The sequence below is a fragment of the Syngnathus leptorhynchus genome, chromosome 1 (genome assembly GCF_054491065.1).
Source record: "Syngnathus leptorhynchus isolate UIUO chromosome 1, UIUO_Slep, whole genome shotgun sequence".
NCBI lineage: Eukaryota > Metazoa > Chordata > Actinopteri > Syngnathiformes > Syngnathidae > Syngnathus > Syngnathus leptorhynchus.
In genome coordinates this window covers 4,797,086-4,811,973 of record NC_141195.1, presented here as the reverse complement: position 1 = coordinate 4,811,973, position 14,888 = coordinate 4,797,086, and the positions used below count along the sequence as shown (strand labels likewise).

The 14,888-nt window shown below is 41.0% G+C and overlaps 1 protein-coding gene, 2 long non-coding RNA genes and 1 pseudogene across 6 annotated transcripts; 2 read left to right on the top strand and 2 right to left on the bottom strand.

The window, feature by feature from the left end:
- Positions 1–190: 190 nt before the first annotated feature.
- On the bottom strand, positions 191–3,466 carry LOC147061496 (L-rhamnose-binding lectin SML-like). 2 transcript variants are annotated; one of them, XM_085907559.1, is made up of 9 exons: positions 3,029–3,464; positions 2,515–2,547; positions 2,360–2,431; positions 2,113–2,248; positions 1,770–1,879; positions 1,651–1,695; positions 1,356–1,488; positions 556–659; positions 191–353 (listed from the first exon to the last, which is right to left on the bottom strand). In XM_085907559.1, the coding sequence occupies exons 1-9, from the start codon at positions 3,060–3,062 to the stop codon at positions 310–312; spliced, it is 711 nt and encodes a 236-aa protein (XP_085763685.1). In that variant the 5' UTR covers positions 3,063–3,464; the 3' UTR covers positions 191–309. The 2 variants fall into 2 exon arrangements, with proteins under 2 accessions (XP_085763685.1, XP_085763694.1); XM_085907568.1 differs by lacking the exon at positions 191–353 and having other exon boundaries at positions 548–659; positions 3,029–3,466.
- Positions 2,010–7,883, top strand: LOC147061495 (uncharacterized). 2 transcript variants are annotated; one of them, XR_015065670.1, is made up of 3 exons: positions 2,010–4,136; positions 4,246–4,350; positions 5,882–7,883. It is a non-coding gene; the product is annotated as an uncharacterized LOC147061495 (long non-coding RNA). The 2 variants fall into 2 exon arrangements; XR_015065671.1 differs by having other exon boundaries at positions 4,243–4,350.
- Positions 4,950–14,703, bottom strand: LOC147061493 (caspase-9-like; annotated as a pseudogene). The gene is made up of 12 exons (XR_015065667.1): positions 14,424–14,703; positions 14,201–14,340; positions 13,280–13,390; positions 12,865–12,998; positions 12,466–12,568; positions 11,917–12,065; positions 7,771–7,951; positions 7,630–7,721; positions 6,219–6,366; positions 5,958–6,146; positions 5,620–5,727; positions 4,950–5,530 (listed from the first exon to the last, which is right to left on the bottom strand). The product of XR_015065667.1 is annotated as a caspase-9-like (transcript).
- LOC147061494 (uncharacterized) lies at positions 10,233–12,354 on the top strand. The gene is made up of 3 exons (XR_015065669.1): positions 10,233–10,473; positions 10,557–10,628; positions 10,740–12,354. It is a non-coding gene; the product is annotated as an uncharacterized LOC147061494 (long non-coding RNA).
- Positions 14,704–14,888: the final 185 nt, after the last annotated feature.

Sequence of the window (14,888 nt, the reverse complement as noted above, 5' to 3'; positions counted from 1 at the left end):
TTTATAATTTTAGTAATGACACAAAGTCAAAGCAAAGTCCGTCTTCGCGGGCCACAAATGATATGGCAGGCCGCATCTGGCCTTGGGTTTGACACTATATTTTAGGGTTCAAATATGTTTTGGTAAGATTACACGGGCTCAACTTTGTTCTGTAACTCGACTGTCCTTGAACTCTTTGCATTGAAATGAACGCAATACAATAAAGCAGTTCCATCTCCCCCAATTTTATTGATATATTTCATGAAGGCACACAGTAAAGCGCAGAGCTCATTTGCACTGATGGTAAGTCAATTCCGTATGTGATGGAATTTAGAGGTGACAGCAAGGGGCAGAATACCTGTTGGTGGTAGGATCTGCAAAAAAAAAAAAAAAACAGTCCGTTAATGGAAGCACGTTGTGTTGAGATTTTTATGATTTTTGTTTGTTTCTATTGGATGACTTGATTCATGAATAAAATGCTGCTTTAAGAATCTAAAAGAATATTTAAAACTATGGCATTGTTTTCCTTTACTACTGCAAAACTTATCTGGAGTTGCTAAAGTAGTGATTACTTACATATACATCTGTAAGAAACCTCCAAGTACTTGTAAGTGCCACTACAGGGATCTCCAAAAACAGAATTGGAAGCAAAAATTGTACAGCTGCTGGTCCCGTTGCAACTATGGATGCAGAAGAAATTCTTTTAATACTGTACTAATAATACTGCAACAGTTTTAATGAAGTCATTGAATAATTTAAAAACTGTAACTTTTCAAACGCCCAGGCGTTAACATTGTCATTCAAACAACCTTATCATGATGTCAGTCGGACACATTTGATAAGATATTCTTGTTCCCAAATGACCGCACCTGCCACTAATAGGAAACATGACTTTGGATTTGTGCGATTGGCTGGCAACTAGTTCAGGGGGCACCTTTAGATCAACTGTAAAAGGATCTTCCTTGGCCCATGCAAAGTTTCATGAAGAAAATACTTTTTCCCCGTGAGAGCGACTTCTTTCAATGACCTTGGACGAGATGGGATACACCTTGAAGTTGTTGACAGTCAATCGCAGGATAAATGTAAAAAAAGCAACTTTTCACACTTGCATTTGAATGTTCAATTTTTCTAATAAGCATGCGAGAGGAAGCTGGAGTGCTCAGAGAAACATCACACGGGAGCAAAAAATGGCACACAGGACGGCTTAAAATGAGATTTGAACAGGGTGGGGCCATTTTCCGAACTAACACACATTAAGCCTAGTCTGAACTATAAGCACAGACACATGGTTTGCAGTGCTTTCCACCCATTCCAAAACCTTGTGAAATTCCTTTCGGATGAGGCTGTGATTTGTTCCCAAGTGTGGCATCATTTACCTGGTGGCCAGAATGTCAGTTGGATTGAAGCACTCATCATTTATTAACTGTCCCTGAGGCCTTTCAAATGTGCACGTGGTCTGATCGCGGCGTCCAAACTCGGCACCCAGCACGGATATGACTTGTTTTTCATCTGGCATCAAGATGAGAGAAAGAACATTGGTGGTGGAAATGTGGGCAGTCACAATACAAATGTTTTTAAGAAAAGCAATAACAATAAACACAAGACAAAATTTACTGCAATGTATAATGCTTGTAACATACAGGAATTCATCATTAAAATGGTTAATCTCACCACAAACCAAACGCGCCAAACTCCCCTCACACGCCACGACAACAACTGTTGAAAGTAAATTAAAAACATTAGATATAAAACGATATGCATCCTTTCTAATTTCAACGCTAGCAACGTACTTGCAGGCACGCAAGTGAAATTGGTCTGCAAATATTTGGCGGTGCCACCACAAGGATCAGGGGAGTTGAAAAGCCCTGTGTTCACTTCGCATAATTTTTTGCCATTGCATCTGCAGACATAAAAATAAAAGTCAGCAGAATAAACATAAAAACTGTCACAATAGTTTTACTTTAATCATGACATGTGATGTACCTACATGCATATGCACTGAGGCAGATGTGCTAGCCAGTCGGCCACTCTACCATGTCAGGTGCAGCAGTTTACATACATTCATTCATTCATTCATTCATTCATTCATTCATTCAAATAACACTTACCAAATAAGTAAAATGCATACCGTACCTTAAGCTTATGTCTTCCAAAACGTCATCCTGAGAGCAGGCCGTGTCAGCCAGCTGCCCTGCAGGTATGCCATCACTGCACACAAATGAGTTTGAGCGCCCATATAAAGCCTCCTTGACGCTGATGACTCCGTAATCTGTCACATGACAAGAGATGTTCTCTTTGACAAGTATAAATGGTAGATTATTTCAATCCGTGAAGATTTTAGGTGTATTAGACATTATTGAAGACAAGGGCGGAGTTTTACAGCATTGTAGGCGATGGACGTTCGAAGAGCTCGTATCACAGGTTGTCACTTGCCTTGGAGAAGAACCATTAACTGTGCAAACCAAAATAAATGTATGAAAAGCTTGTTTGGGGTGGGGGGAGCTACAGTTGTTGAACATAGAGTTTAATAGTCACCTTCTGTGAGGAGAAAAAACGAAGCTGTAAGCACTGAAAAACAAACATCAGTTTAGATACAGTAAATGGATGGCTACACAAAGACCTGAGTCCATTATTCAATTGTGGATTATTCTTAGTTTAGAATATGTTCATCTGGCGAGACACGCATAGCTTTTTGTTTTACTACACTTGGCGACCCTAAATAAAAAAAAAAAAAAAAAACAGTGCTTTAGTTTTTGTTAACATTTTTAATAAACCAAACTGACAATTTCCACATATCCTAAAGAGATGGTTTTACTTTTTCCTAGAATAGTGTTCAAAAATCTGTTTAAATTTGCATTAGTGAGCACTTTTCCTTTGCCGAGATCCAAGTGTCGCATATCTATCAAGATTCTGGTTCAACAGCGTGAATGATATTTGCACGAGTGTGCTCAGTTGTTGCACTGAATTTCTCAAGAAGCACTCCAACATCAGTCTTTCTGCAAACCCTTTTAAAGTAACAAAATTAGTTTTGAATAAAGGGGATACTCACACAATGCTGAGGTGAGCCTGAAGTAGTAAGGCATGTTTTACACAATCCGATCAGTAGCACTAATGATGCCCCGAGCAAAGTCTCTTGTGTTCATAATTAGAGGAAGCATTTGAGACTTCCACCCAAGCTGGTTTGGTAAAAGCCACAACCCCTAATTACACCCCTGTATGTCCCCGTCATCAAATGTTCCAGAGCTGTTTATCATTTTCTAGATTGTTTCAGATATTCAACCTCCACCAGAAATAACAAACAATCTTAAGTCCCGTTCCTCCTAATTACGCTTTTCCAGGTCTCACTGTCATTTCCCTAGTGAGCATTGAAGTCACCCAGCAAAGCGACAGAATCCGCAGAATTAGCACTCTTGAGCACTCCAAAAAGGCTGGGTCCTCTAAACTACTGTTTGTTCTTCTTCTTCTTCGTTGGGGTTTAACGGCAGCTTGCATCCTATTAGTTGCATTGCCGCCCCTACTTTTTTTTTTTTTCACATCACAACACTAAATTCTCCTCACCAGACCAGTGCTTTTAAAAAACTCAAAAAACCAGCGCTTTCCCCTCCCACTTGACCCTACTTCCAGAATGGTTTTCACCGATATTCCCTGAAGCCCTTCTGTCCGCAGCTTCTCCACCAACTCAACCCTTTGCCCATAATATTTCCTACAGGAAAGCAGCGCATGTTGCACCGTCTCCTCCTCCTGACACTCAGAGCACAGCCCATCCCGGTGTTTCCCCAGAAGGTGGAGAGTGCTATTAAGAAAAGTATGTCCTATCCTCAGTCTGGCAATAATGACTTCATCCTTCCTTTTCCACCCTCCTCTCCCACACTCATGAACTGACTCAGCCACTCTACTACACACTGAGAACAGGTGCCTCCCTTTGCTCTCTACTGTTTGTTGCAAGGTGCAAATAGCAATCAGGACGTGTCGCCCCACCTGAAGACAGAGGAAGGCTACTCTTTCAACCACCGGGGTGAACCCAATGTACAGGGGCCATCTGGGGGGGAGGGGGCAATAATTATGTCCACACCTGCTCGGCGCCTCTCACTGCGTGCAACTCCAGAGTGGAAGAGGGTCAAATAAAGAAAGTACTCCCACTTTCTTTGCAAGATAAGGTCTGACAAGTAAATCATCTTAATACATTTTCTTTAATTGATATGAACACTACTCAGAATTTGTCATAATTTACCAGTTCAATTTGTTAACTTTCATTTCTTTTAGCAGACTCTTTGGCTGACAACAGTGCGAGAGTGTCTGTCTGCTAATGTTGGCAACGCACAGTGCTTCAAGTGGAAAGTGTTGGTACTCCCCTTATTCGACTGTTGTCAGGTAAATGCGCGATTGCTAAAAGCAAATCAGATTAGACATAATAAATGCATAATTAATCATTTTTTTCTGAAAATGAAAAAAAAACTGCATTCACTGAAACTGAAAAAAATGTGCAAACTCTGAAAATGAAAAAAACAAAACTGCATATGCCGAATAAGAGTGAACATGCATGAAGAGATTCAAATTCTTATATTAATATGTTAAATATCGTATACGTGGGCAACACAGTAGAGCTCAACATTTATTTGTAGGATGCCTGTGTAAATACTTTCAGGTGTTATCACTCTGATCTGGCAATTTGAAAACACACAAGCGAGAGGAATCGTACATTTTCTGTAAATAGGTAGGAGCAAACATGGAGGGGGAGAATGAGGATGTGCTACGGTTACAATTGCAACCTAAAAGAACACTCGCTGTAGTCTGACCTTGACTTTATGACAGTAGTTCTTTTGGTTGCAGAGTTGATCAGTTTGACATAAGCTTGAAAGGTTGATGACATATACATTTACAATAGGAACTGCAGTGTTTGCAATTAAGGAGATAAGTTTAAAGCAAGTTTAAAGCAACCCCATCAGTCAGTTGTTATTTCAGAGCTTTTATTTGGAAAAAAAAGTAAAATAAGACAGTCATAAAAATATTTCAGATCTGTTTGGTGGTAAACCATAAAAATGTTATAAAAGCACTTGTTTTTGCTGTGATGGTGACAGAAACACTGATGTCACAACGGCATAAGTGGTTTCACGACAATTACAAAGACTATCCTGAACCAACATTTTATTTTGTAGAAATTACTCACAGTCCAAAAATCTCTTATAAAAATCTACAAAGAAATGAAAAATAATACAACAAATGTGCAAATTGACAACCAATCATGTATAGCAAAACTCAATGAATCTGCTGTTAAAACATACCCGTAACACAAACTACAATTATTCAGTTTTTGTTTTTAGTTCCAAAATATCAAATGAAAATAGACCATATCATCCCAATAAATTGTTGTCGTTTTTTTATTTTTAAAAAATGGGCACAGTACAGAGTACGGTAACATCTATTTATGTTGAGCTAAATTTTGTCTTGGGGTTGAGGTTTGAAAGTAAAGAAGTTTTCGAAGGGAGTTAAATGAATTTGGTATTTGCTTATAGATGCCTTTTGCAGAGTTCTGGGAGACTTCATTGTTAACCTGAAAACAAACAATTAAAATTAATCGTCGAATAATGACTTATTTTAACAGAAAATATAGCTATGCCTATAATGAGAAGAGAAGCTCACCATCATTAACATTGTGACCAAATCATCAGTGGCAGCATTTTCCTCAAGGATGCGGTCCAGCGTCTCGATGTACCAGGAGCCTGACTGAGTCCCTCCAAGACACATAACCTGTGCGGTGTCAATTGATCAAAACAATATGAGGATGGTGTGGGTTGAGAGTTTATGTATATATGAAATGTGTTCGCATGCTTATTCATAAACGTTCCAATACAAATGAAAATATAAGCTCTATAATCGGGTAAAAGAAATGCCCTTTCTTTAGGTGCACTACTGCCATCGGGTGGACCAGAATGGCTACATACAACTCTGCTCATTCTGAACTCTGCAATGGAGTGTACCCGGAAAAGTAGAGTAGGACACAAGAATGTCACTTGGGGTGGGCAGTGTGGCGCCGGCGTCTGGTTCATCAGACGTGCTCAGCGAGTCGCTGCTGGAGGAAGCGGGGATGGCGTCCGTCTGATCATCGACTCCGCCCTCGGAAGGTTCGAACTCATCAGATGGCACTTCGAAGCCTTGGTCTTTTTCACCTCAATGACAAAAACAAATCTTTGCTAATACTATGCACAGTGTCAAAGGAGTCAACGTTGACTGTTAGTTACCTCCTCCGCAGGCCTGGATGAAGAAAAGTTTGGGTTTCCCCTGCAGCGAGGGACAGTGTTTCCCGTTGAAGTAGTTTGTGATGTGCTGCACTGGAACATACTGGCCGTCTACTCCATAAACGGCACCAGGGAAGCGGTTGTGATTCACCTGAAAAGGTGGCATTGCGTTGCCTGAGATTTAGGGTACCGTATTTTCCGGACCAAAAGGCGCACCGGATTATAAGGCGCACCTTCAATGAACGGCCCATCTTAAAACTTTGTCCACATATAAGGCACACCGGATTATAAAGTGCACAAAATAGAAGTTATACTGCAAAAAACTGCGGTTGACTAGGGTTGCGGTATGCATCCACTAGCCAATCACCAATGAGCCCTCTGTAAACAATCGCGTTACTCAAACTATCCTATAAAATGATCAGAACTGATTAAAGTTCTGGTACTGCTTACCTATGTTTCCCTTCCATATCGATCCGTAAATTTACTCGAAACATTAACAGAGCAGCCTATTTTGATATGAAATAGCCTCGTGCGTATGGCAGCTATCACTATAGCAACAGCCACTCGCAAACTCCCATGAGCCTCAGCAAAGTGTAAACAATCGCGTTTCTCAAACGACGGCTTATAAAATGATCGGAACTGATTAAAGTTCGATCTGACACCTTGGTACTGCTTACCTATGTTTCCCTTCCATATTGATCCGTAAATTTACTCGAAACATTAACAGAACAGCTTATTTTGAAATAAAATAGCCTCACGGGTACAACAGCTATTCAGTGACGCCCCCTGACCACGGTTGCCGTAATGCTGGTAAGCGATGTGCAATGTAATTTACGAGTCATACTAAAACGTACTGAAAATTTTGGCAGAGCACTGTGTACAACCAGTATGGATCAACAAATTTATAAATTGATCCATATATAAGGCGCACCGGACTATAAGGCGCACTGTCGGCTTTTGAGAACATTTTAGGTTTTTAGGTGCGCCTTATAGTCCAGAAAACACGGTACTCATTTGGGTCTGACTCAACCAAACGCAGTCAAATGCAACCCAAGTGACTGGGCAGTGGTACAGGGACAACAATGGTAGAGTGTCCGCCTCTCAACTCTAAGGTTGTGGGATCGATCCTCAACACTGATGACTATGTCAAAGTGTCTTTGAGCAAGACACTGAACCCCAATTTGCTGGTAGCATGCCTTGCATACCAGCAGCCTCCCTTTAGTGTATGAATGTGTGGCATTGTAAAGCAATTTGGGCACCATGTGGTGTAGATACGTATAAGTGCAGTCCATTTACGCCTACTGTATCTACTGTAATTGGAGAAATACATACAGCGGCCATAACAGTAGTGAAGACGCAAGTGAAACATTGACGGGCTGAACATTATTGCCTTATAAATACGAACGCATCTCACCTCTGTCCCATGGGACAGAATGATGACCACGCAGCAGTCGTACAGCGAATGGTCCTTCTTGGATAAATTGGAGCCGCTGTAATGTGGAGAGAAGTGTTAGCATCACACCATTTGGCATCTCGCAAGAACAAGGAAGGATTCTTACTCGCTCTTTGAGATTTGCCCTCACTTCAACGACAAAGTGAAGTGCTTTGAATCGTTTCTCCATCTTGTCGCAATCAATGTTGGACCCCGTGCGATTACTCAACTCGCTCTGTGGCTCAAAATCCACGTTGTTGATAATAAGGCAGTGTCCGCGTGGGGTGGCATCCATTTTGTAGATCTGGGGTGCAAGGGGAAATTTATGTAAGCAATGACATCAATGTATTTGCACTGGCTGCTCAAAAGTACGACAAATAAATGAGTCACAATACAATACAAAATGTGAATCAACCTGCAATTAACCAAATTTAACAGTGTTGCAGTTTGAGCTTGATATTGGTCTCAAGACCACTTTAAAGGCACTTTTAATTGGTTTCGTCTGGGTTTCAGACAGTGTTAGAGATGTTCTGACTCTAACTTATTTTGCAAGAACCACACGAGAGACAGTATGCCCTTTAAGCACTTGCAAGTGGAGAGCTTGTCCGTTACTGTAGATACAGCAATGTTCGAACAGACTCTGCCGTTAGTCTCTTACAAGAGCATATTTATTGAGAACAAGTAGGGTGGGGGTGACATTTGACATGTGTGGTGGTCACCTCAGCAAATGGTTAATCAGTGCAGAGGGTCCCAGTTGGTGGTCACCTCAGCAAATGGTCAACCAGTGCAGAAGGTCCCAGTTTATTGTTTTACGATTAGATGACTAACTAAACAAGGATGTTTCCACACCATTTGGAAAGTTTCAACAACTGAATGGTTAAACTTTTCAGAGTCAAGGAAAGTTAAAAGGTTCAAACAAAGTTCATCATTCTAGTCTACATCCCAACATAATCATACGATCAAGATAGTTTATAAAACCTAACATATAGGGCGGACGAGGGATTTTTGATAAATTCTGGTCAATACCGTGGTTCGTGAGAAACACAGGAAGCACAGCTTCCTTTCCGGTGTCGGTACCACATCTACTCGGGTGTTCAGATCGGCCCGGGGTTCTAACACTTTCTAACATTTTTTATGATGTCATGCTATATGATTGGCTGGAAGGACAGTACGGTGAGATTTAAGATTGTGGTTGGTCTGTTTTAACTACAGTAAAATAATTGTAATCATCAGTACGTACTATATAGTGCGCCTCTGCGGCCTGACTCCACTCTGTAGTGTCTTTTTCATCTGAAGCCATATCACAATGCATTGTGACAAAAATCCGTGAAGCAGTGAGGCCGTGAAAGGTGAACCGTGATATAGTGAGGGATGACTGTAGTACAAAAAGTCTACCATGCCTGTCATGTCAGCTTACTCTTTTTGCAGTTTTCCCCACTTGAAAGGGACAGTCTGTGGTTTTACTTGTCAGATCATTGCCTTCAAGGCTCTAAGGGACTTTATCCTGCTAAGGAAGTGTGAGTACTCGCTGTAATTGACACTTAATAACAAAAGATTGTTTAAAGGTACTTTGTTACGGTGACTGCTTCACAACAATTGTCACAACAAGCACTACATCAATAAAGGTGTATTGTATTGTTGGATGTTGTTTGAGATGTCCATTGTTGAGCAAGGAAAACAAAGATGTGTACAGGTGCTTTGTTACGGTGACTGCTTCACAACAACTGTTACAACAAGCACTACATGAATAAACGTGATTATATCATGGTTGTAAATTTGCTGAGGTGTCACCACAATAAGAAATTATTTAACCGCTCTGTCTGTGAGTCTTTGTAAAAGCAGTCATGAAAGTCCATGAGATAGTGCATGCTTACTGTGTACCTAATCTTATGGTTAGCGAGTGACTTAAGTTCATCTTTCTTAATGGCACATTTTCTAAACATCAGTCACACCCCTGACAGCCAGCATTCAGTGCTACAGGCACTAAGATATGTTTTAGTCATTAATTTTAAAGTATGTATACTGTATGCACACTACTTTACAGGTGATACCAGTTTCTTCCCCGTGGGGACAAAGCGGTACAGAAAATAGATGGATGTTATTTGTGGTGGTAGCAATCTAGTAAATGATAAATAGCTCTGTAACATTTGTTGACGGGGACATATAGGGACGTAATTAGGGTGTGTGACTTTTGCCAAACCAGCTTGAGTGGAAGCTTCAAATGCATTGTGAATATGAGACTTTGCTGTGAACATCATTAGTGCTACTGATCGGATCATGTAAAACATGCCTTGCTACTTCAGGCTCACCTCAGCGATGTGTGAGTATCCCTGTTATTCAAAACTCATTTTGTTACTTTAAAAGGATTTGCAGAAAGACTGATGTTAGAGCACTTCTAGAAAAATTCAGTGCAACAATTAAGCACACCCGTGCAAATATCATTCAAACTATCAAACCAGAATCTTGATAGATATGCTACACTTGGATCTCGGCAAAGGCAAAGTGCTCACTAATGCAAATTTAGAGAGATTTTTTAACAGTATTCTAGGAAAAAAAAACCATCTCTTTAGGATATGTGGAAATTGTCGGTTTGATTTATTAAAAATGTTAACAAAAACTAAAGCACTGTTTTTTTTTTTTATTTAGGGTCGCCAAGTGTAGCAAAACAAAAAGCTATGCATGTCTCGCCAGATGAACATATTCTAAACTAAGAATAATCCACAATTGAATAATGGACTCAGGTCTTTGTGTAGCCATCCATTAACTGTATCTAAACTGATGTTTGTTTTTCAGTGCTTACAGCTTCGTTTTTTCTCCTCACAGAAGGTGACTATTAAACTCTATGTTCACCAACTGTAGCTCCCCCCACCCCAAACAAGCTTTTCATACATTTATTTTGGTTTGCACAGTTAATGGTTCTTCTCCAAGGCAAGTGACAACCTGTGATACGAGCTCTTCGAACGTCCATCGCCTACAATGCTGTAAAACTCCGCCCTTGTCTTCAATAATGTCTAATACACCTAAAATCTTCACGGATTGAAATAATCTACCATTTATACTTGTCAAAGAGAACATCTCTTGTCATGTGACAGATTACGGAGTCATCAGCGTCAAGGAGGCTTTATATGGGCACTGTATATGGTACCCAGTACAATCTGTAGGCCCCGCAAAAACAACACACTTAACACAAACACGGTGTTGTATCACATACTGTTTAAAGTAGTTCATCTGGAGGTTAAAGCCTTGACACTTTGCAGCTTTGTGGCCTAGTAGTAGAGTTTCCGCCCTGAGACTGGAAGGTTGTGGGTTCAAACCCCAGCCGGATCATACCAAAGACTCTAAAAATGGAACCCACTGCCTCCCTGCTCGGCACTCAGCATTAAGGGTTGGAATTGGGGCGTTAGATCACTAAATGATAACCGCTGCTGCTCACTGCTCCCCTCTCCCCCAGGCGATGGATCAAAATCACATGGGGATGGGTTAAATGCAGAGGACAAATTTCACCACACCCAGATGTGTGTGTGTGACGATGATCATTGGGACTTTAACTTGGGACTTTGTGAATTAAGCAGCTCATCACAAGAATAAAACACACAATTACTTAAAGACTTGTGAACCTGTTTAATTGACGTATATTAAAAACACAGAAAGTATTAGAGATGTTCTGACTCTTTAAGACCACTTTAAAGGCACTTTTAATTGGTTTCGTCTGGGTTTCAGACAGTGTTAGAGATGTTCTGACTCTAACTTATTTTGCAAGAACCACACGAGAGACAGTATGCCCTTTAAGCACTTGCAAGTGGAGAGCCTGTCCGTTACTGTAGGTACAGCAATGTTCGAACAAACTCTGCCGTTAGTCTCTTACAAGAGCATATTTATTGAGAACAAGTGGGGTGGGGGTGACATTGGACGTGTTTGGTGGTCACCTCAGCAACTGGTTAATCAGTGCAGAGGGTCCCAGCTCATTGTTTTACAAGGCCGTAAAAACAGAAACTAGTGGAGCATTGTAGATGACTAACTAAGCAAGAAAGTGTTTCCACACCATTTGGAAAGTTTCAACAACGGAATGTTTAAACTTTTCAGAGTCAAGGAAAGGTAAAAGGTTTAAACAAAGTTAATAATTCTATTCTACATTCCAACATAATCATACGATCAAGATAGTTTATAAACCCTAACAGAAAGCATAAATAACCCATAAAAACAACACGATGAAATATATCAACTATTTACAGTAATTTGTTCACATGGCTGTTTGTACGTGTTGCTCACCAGTATGACTTCCCAAGGTATGGCCACAGGCAGCTTGCTTTTAAAATGTTTATTCAGCATTTTGCCACCAGTGAGTATCACCATAGAAACTACAGTGACTGACAGAGTTCCAGGTACCACACTGGCAAACCCAGAACGTCGTGTTAAGTCTGGAAAAGGAGCACATCATCAATCCAACAGATGCTTTAATATATAATTCTCATCATCATTTTTAAAAAGATATTTTAAAAGCATTATTGTTAGTATGTACATAGTATGTGTGTGTGTGTCCTGACAGCAAAGAAAGTTTGATGCTAAAATGTACAGAAAGTGGTGGAAATGAAAAGTGGATGCTGGTGGAATGCAAACGTATCGGACCTCTGCCCTGGATAATAATGTACATGTATGTTTAACTTGTTTAAATGACTATCATGACATGGTGTCATATGAATAGAAATTGTCCATGTTTCTGTTTGTGTGTGTGTGTGTGTGTGTGTGTGTGTGTGTGTGTGTGTGTGTGTGTGTGTGTGTGTGTGTGTGTGTGTGTGTGTGTGTGTAACTTCAACCAACCCATGCGGAGGCCATCAGTCCAGTGTGTCTCTGTGCAATGATTCTGGTCATGAGGGGAAGCTGCAGGGCAACCACATGCAGGCCAGCACCTGTTGTATAGCCTCTGATGAGAGGATCGGACAACCAATGGCACACAGACCCACAGCGCACCAGATACAGTAGGAGCTGGATGAGTACACACGCAAATACTGTACATACACACGCATGCTAGCGGTTTTCAAATCTGGAATTAATATGAGCTGCGATAAATATATATACATACAAATATATGTTTACATACATACATAAATAAATATCAGGGTAAAGAATTTTTTTTTTTCAAAAGGCGGTATTTGTGTCAAAAAATAGATGATAATGTATTGTGTGTATGTGTGTGTGTGTATGTGTGTGTGTGTTTACCTGTATGAGACCATATAGCAAGGTAAGTTGTACAGCTATGTTTACTTTAGCTTCCGCCACATCAGCACCATCGTCAGGCAACTCCACAATGGCAGGGACGGACCCAATCATGATGGCCAGGACAGCAAAAGATCCTGAAACATAAACACACAATTTGCTGAGTTTCAAACACCAACCAGATTAGTTTGGCACATTAGTGTAATTTTTCTTTTCATCAGTTGCATATTTTATGGTACTGGTACCTATTTTGAACACATTACAGCAGCGCCATTAGGCATCATGGCGGTGAAAACACAAGGCTGATCAGGATTTACCATTGTGAATCCAGATTGTTTCCACACATTTGCAGAGAGCTCTGGAGCAAGGCATGGGGATGTATATTTTGTTGACATTTTTGTTTGAATGTGACAGTCACCTAAGGAGAGATGTTTGGAAGTGCCGAATATGAAGTAGATGATCAGCGGGTAGAGGGATGTGTAGAGGCCAAACACCGGAGGAACGTCTACCAACATGGCGTTGGCCATACCTGCACAGGATAGAGACAGAAGAGACATGACTTTGAGGTTAATGGAACGTGGATGAAAAATATCTCTACTTATACATGTGTTAGTTTTATGCGGCACAAGCAAAGCATGTGTATTTGTATTTATTAAACATTATAAATTGACAATAGGTGTGAATGGCTGTTGAATATGTGCCCTGTGATTCCCCAAGATCAGCTGGCAGTCTAAGAGTACAGTAGAGGCACTATAAAGACAAATCTTTACAGATGGATGTCCACAAAGCCCGGTCAACAAGGGTTTAATAGTTTGGTGTAAGATACCTTTGGGATGAAATTGACGATGGTGAGCCTAGCTTTCTCTGAGAACCAATTATGTTCACATCACATAGCAAGTCAAGACCAAGAAGTCACCTGTATAGTCATAGCTCACTAAATCCATTCATTAAATTTAGTGTTTTTAAAAAATATATAGTTTGTTGTGTACTTGTTTGCATTAATCCCTTTTCTTTAGGGTTTGTTCTCATGTCACTGGCAAGCTGGAGTCTATCCCAGCTGGCATTGAGCAAGAGACCCTGGACTAGTTACCAGTCAATTGCTGCACAAACAGACAACTATGCTCAATGACATTTACAGCATGTGTTTGGAAACCAAAGTAGACATGAAAATCAACACAAGTACAAGAACATGCAAACTTCACACAGGACGGCTGTAGTTCAGCTTCGATCCTGGAACCTTAGAACTGTGAAGCATAAGTGCTAACTCTCCGTGCGGCGAGGCGCCGTGTTTACGTGTGTTTTTTTAATGATAGTTTCTGCGCTATTGTACGTTGCTCACCCTGTGGCAGATGCATGACGCCCACGCTAAGCTCTGACATCAGGTCCCCCACTGCATTTTCTCTGATGGAGTAGTGAGGCAGCCACAACAGGATGGGAAACAAGCCCAGCAGTGTGGTCTTTATCCTGGCGCCTGAACACCTGAATGCAATGAAGACCCACACAGAGAGTTAGATATTGGCCGTGGAGAGTGCATGCAGAAAATTTGACCTTCTTTGACTCACCGGCATTGCAACATCTTGACCCTCTCCAAGAAGGACATGGATGTGTTTACTCGCTGCCCAATGACCTCCAGCTGGGCCTCATCCAGGGTCCAGCGTTGTCGGGATGGCTATTTTGCTCAGAGTCGTCCATTTAAAAACAAGTTTCGGGATTAATAAAACAGAGGATCTTCACTTTTTATACCGTGTGGCTTCAGTGTGTCCTAACTCTAAAGCGCTTTTCTGCCTGTGAAAGGTGATGAAACTTGAGTTGGGAGGTTTTTCAGCTCAAGGGAATGAGCAAGAAGGGATGACCTATTTGAATGCTAGGGTAGCTGCAGGAGTTCACGTGCCAAAGTGAAAGTAGGGAGGGAGCAAAGCACACGTGACTCCAGGAGGGTGGAGATTGGGCATGGGCAATCCTTGAACTCCGGACACTGTAGAGCTTTTACAACCCCCTTCAGTCCTAGTCCAGCACCTCCGCTCTCT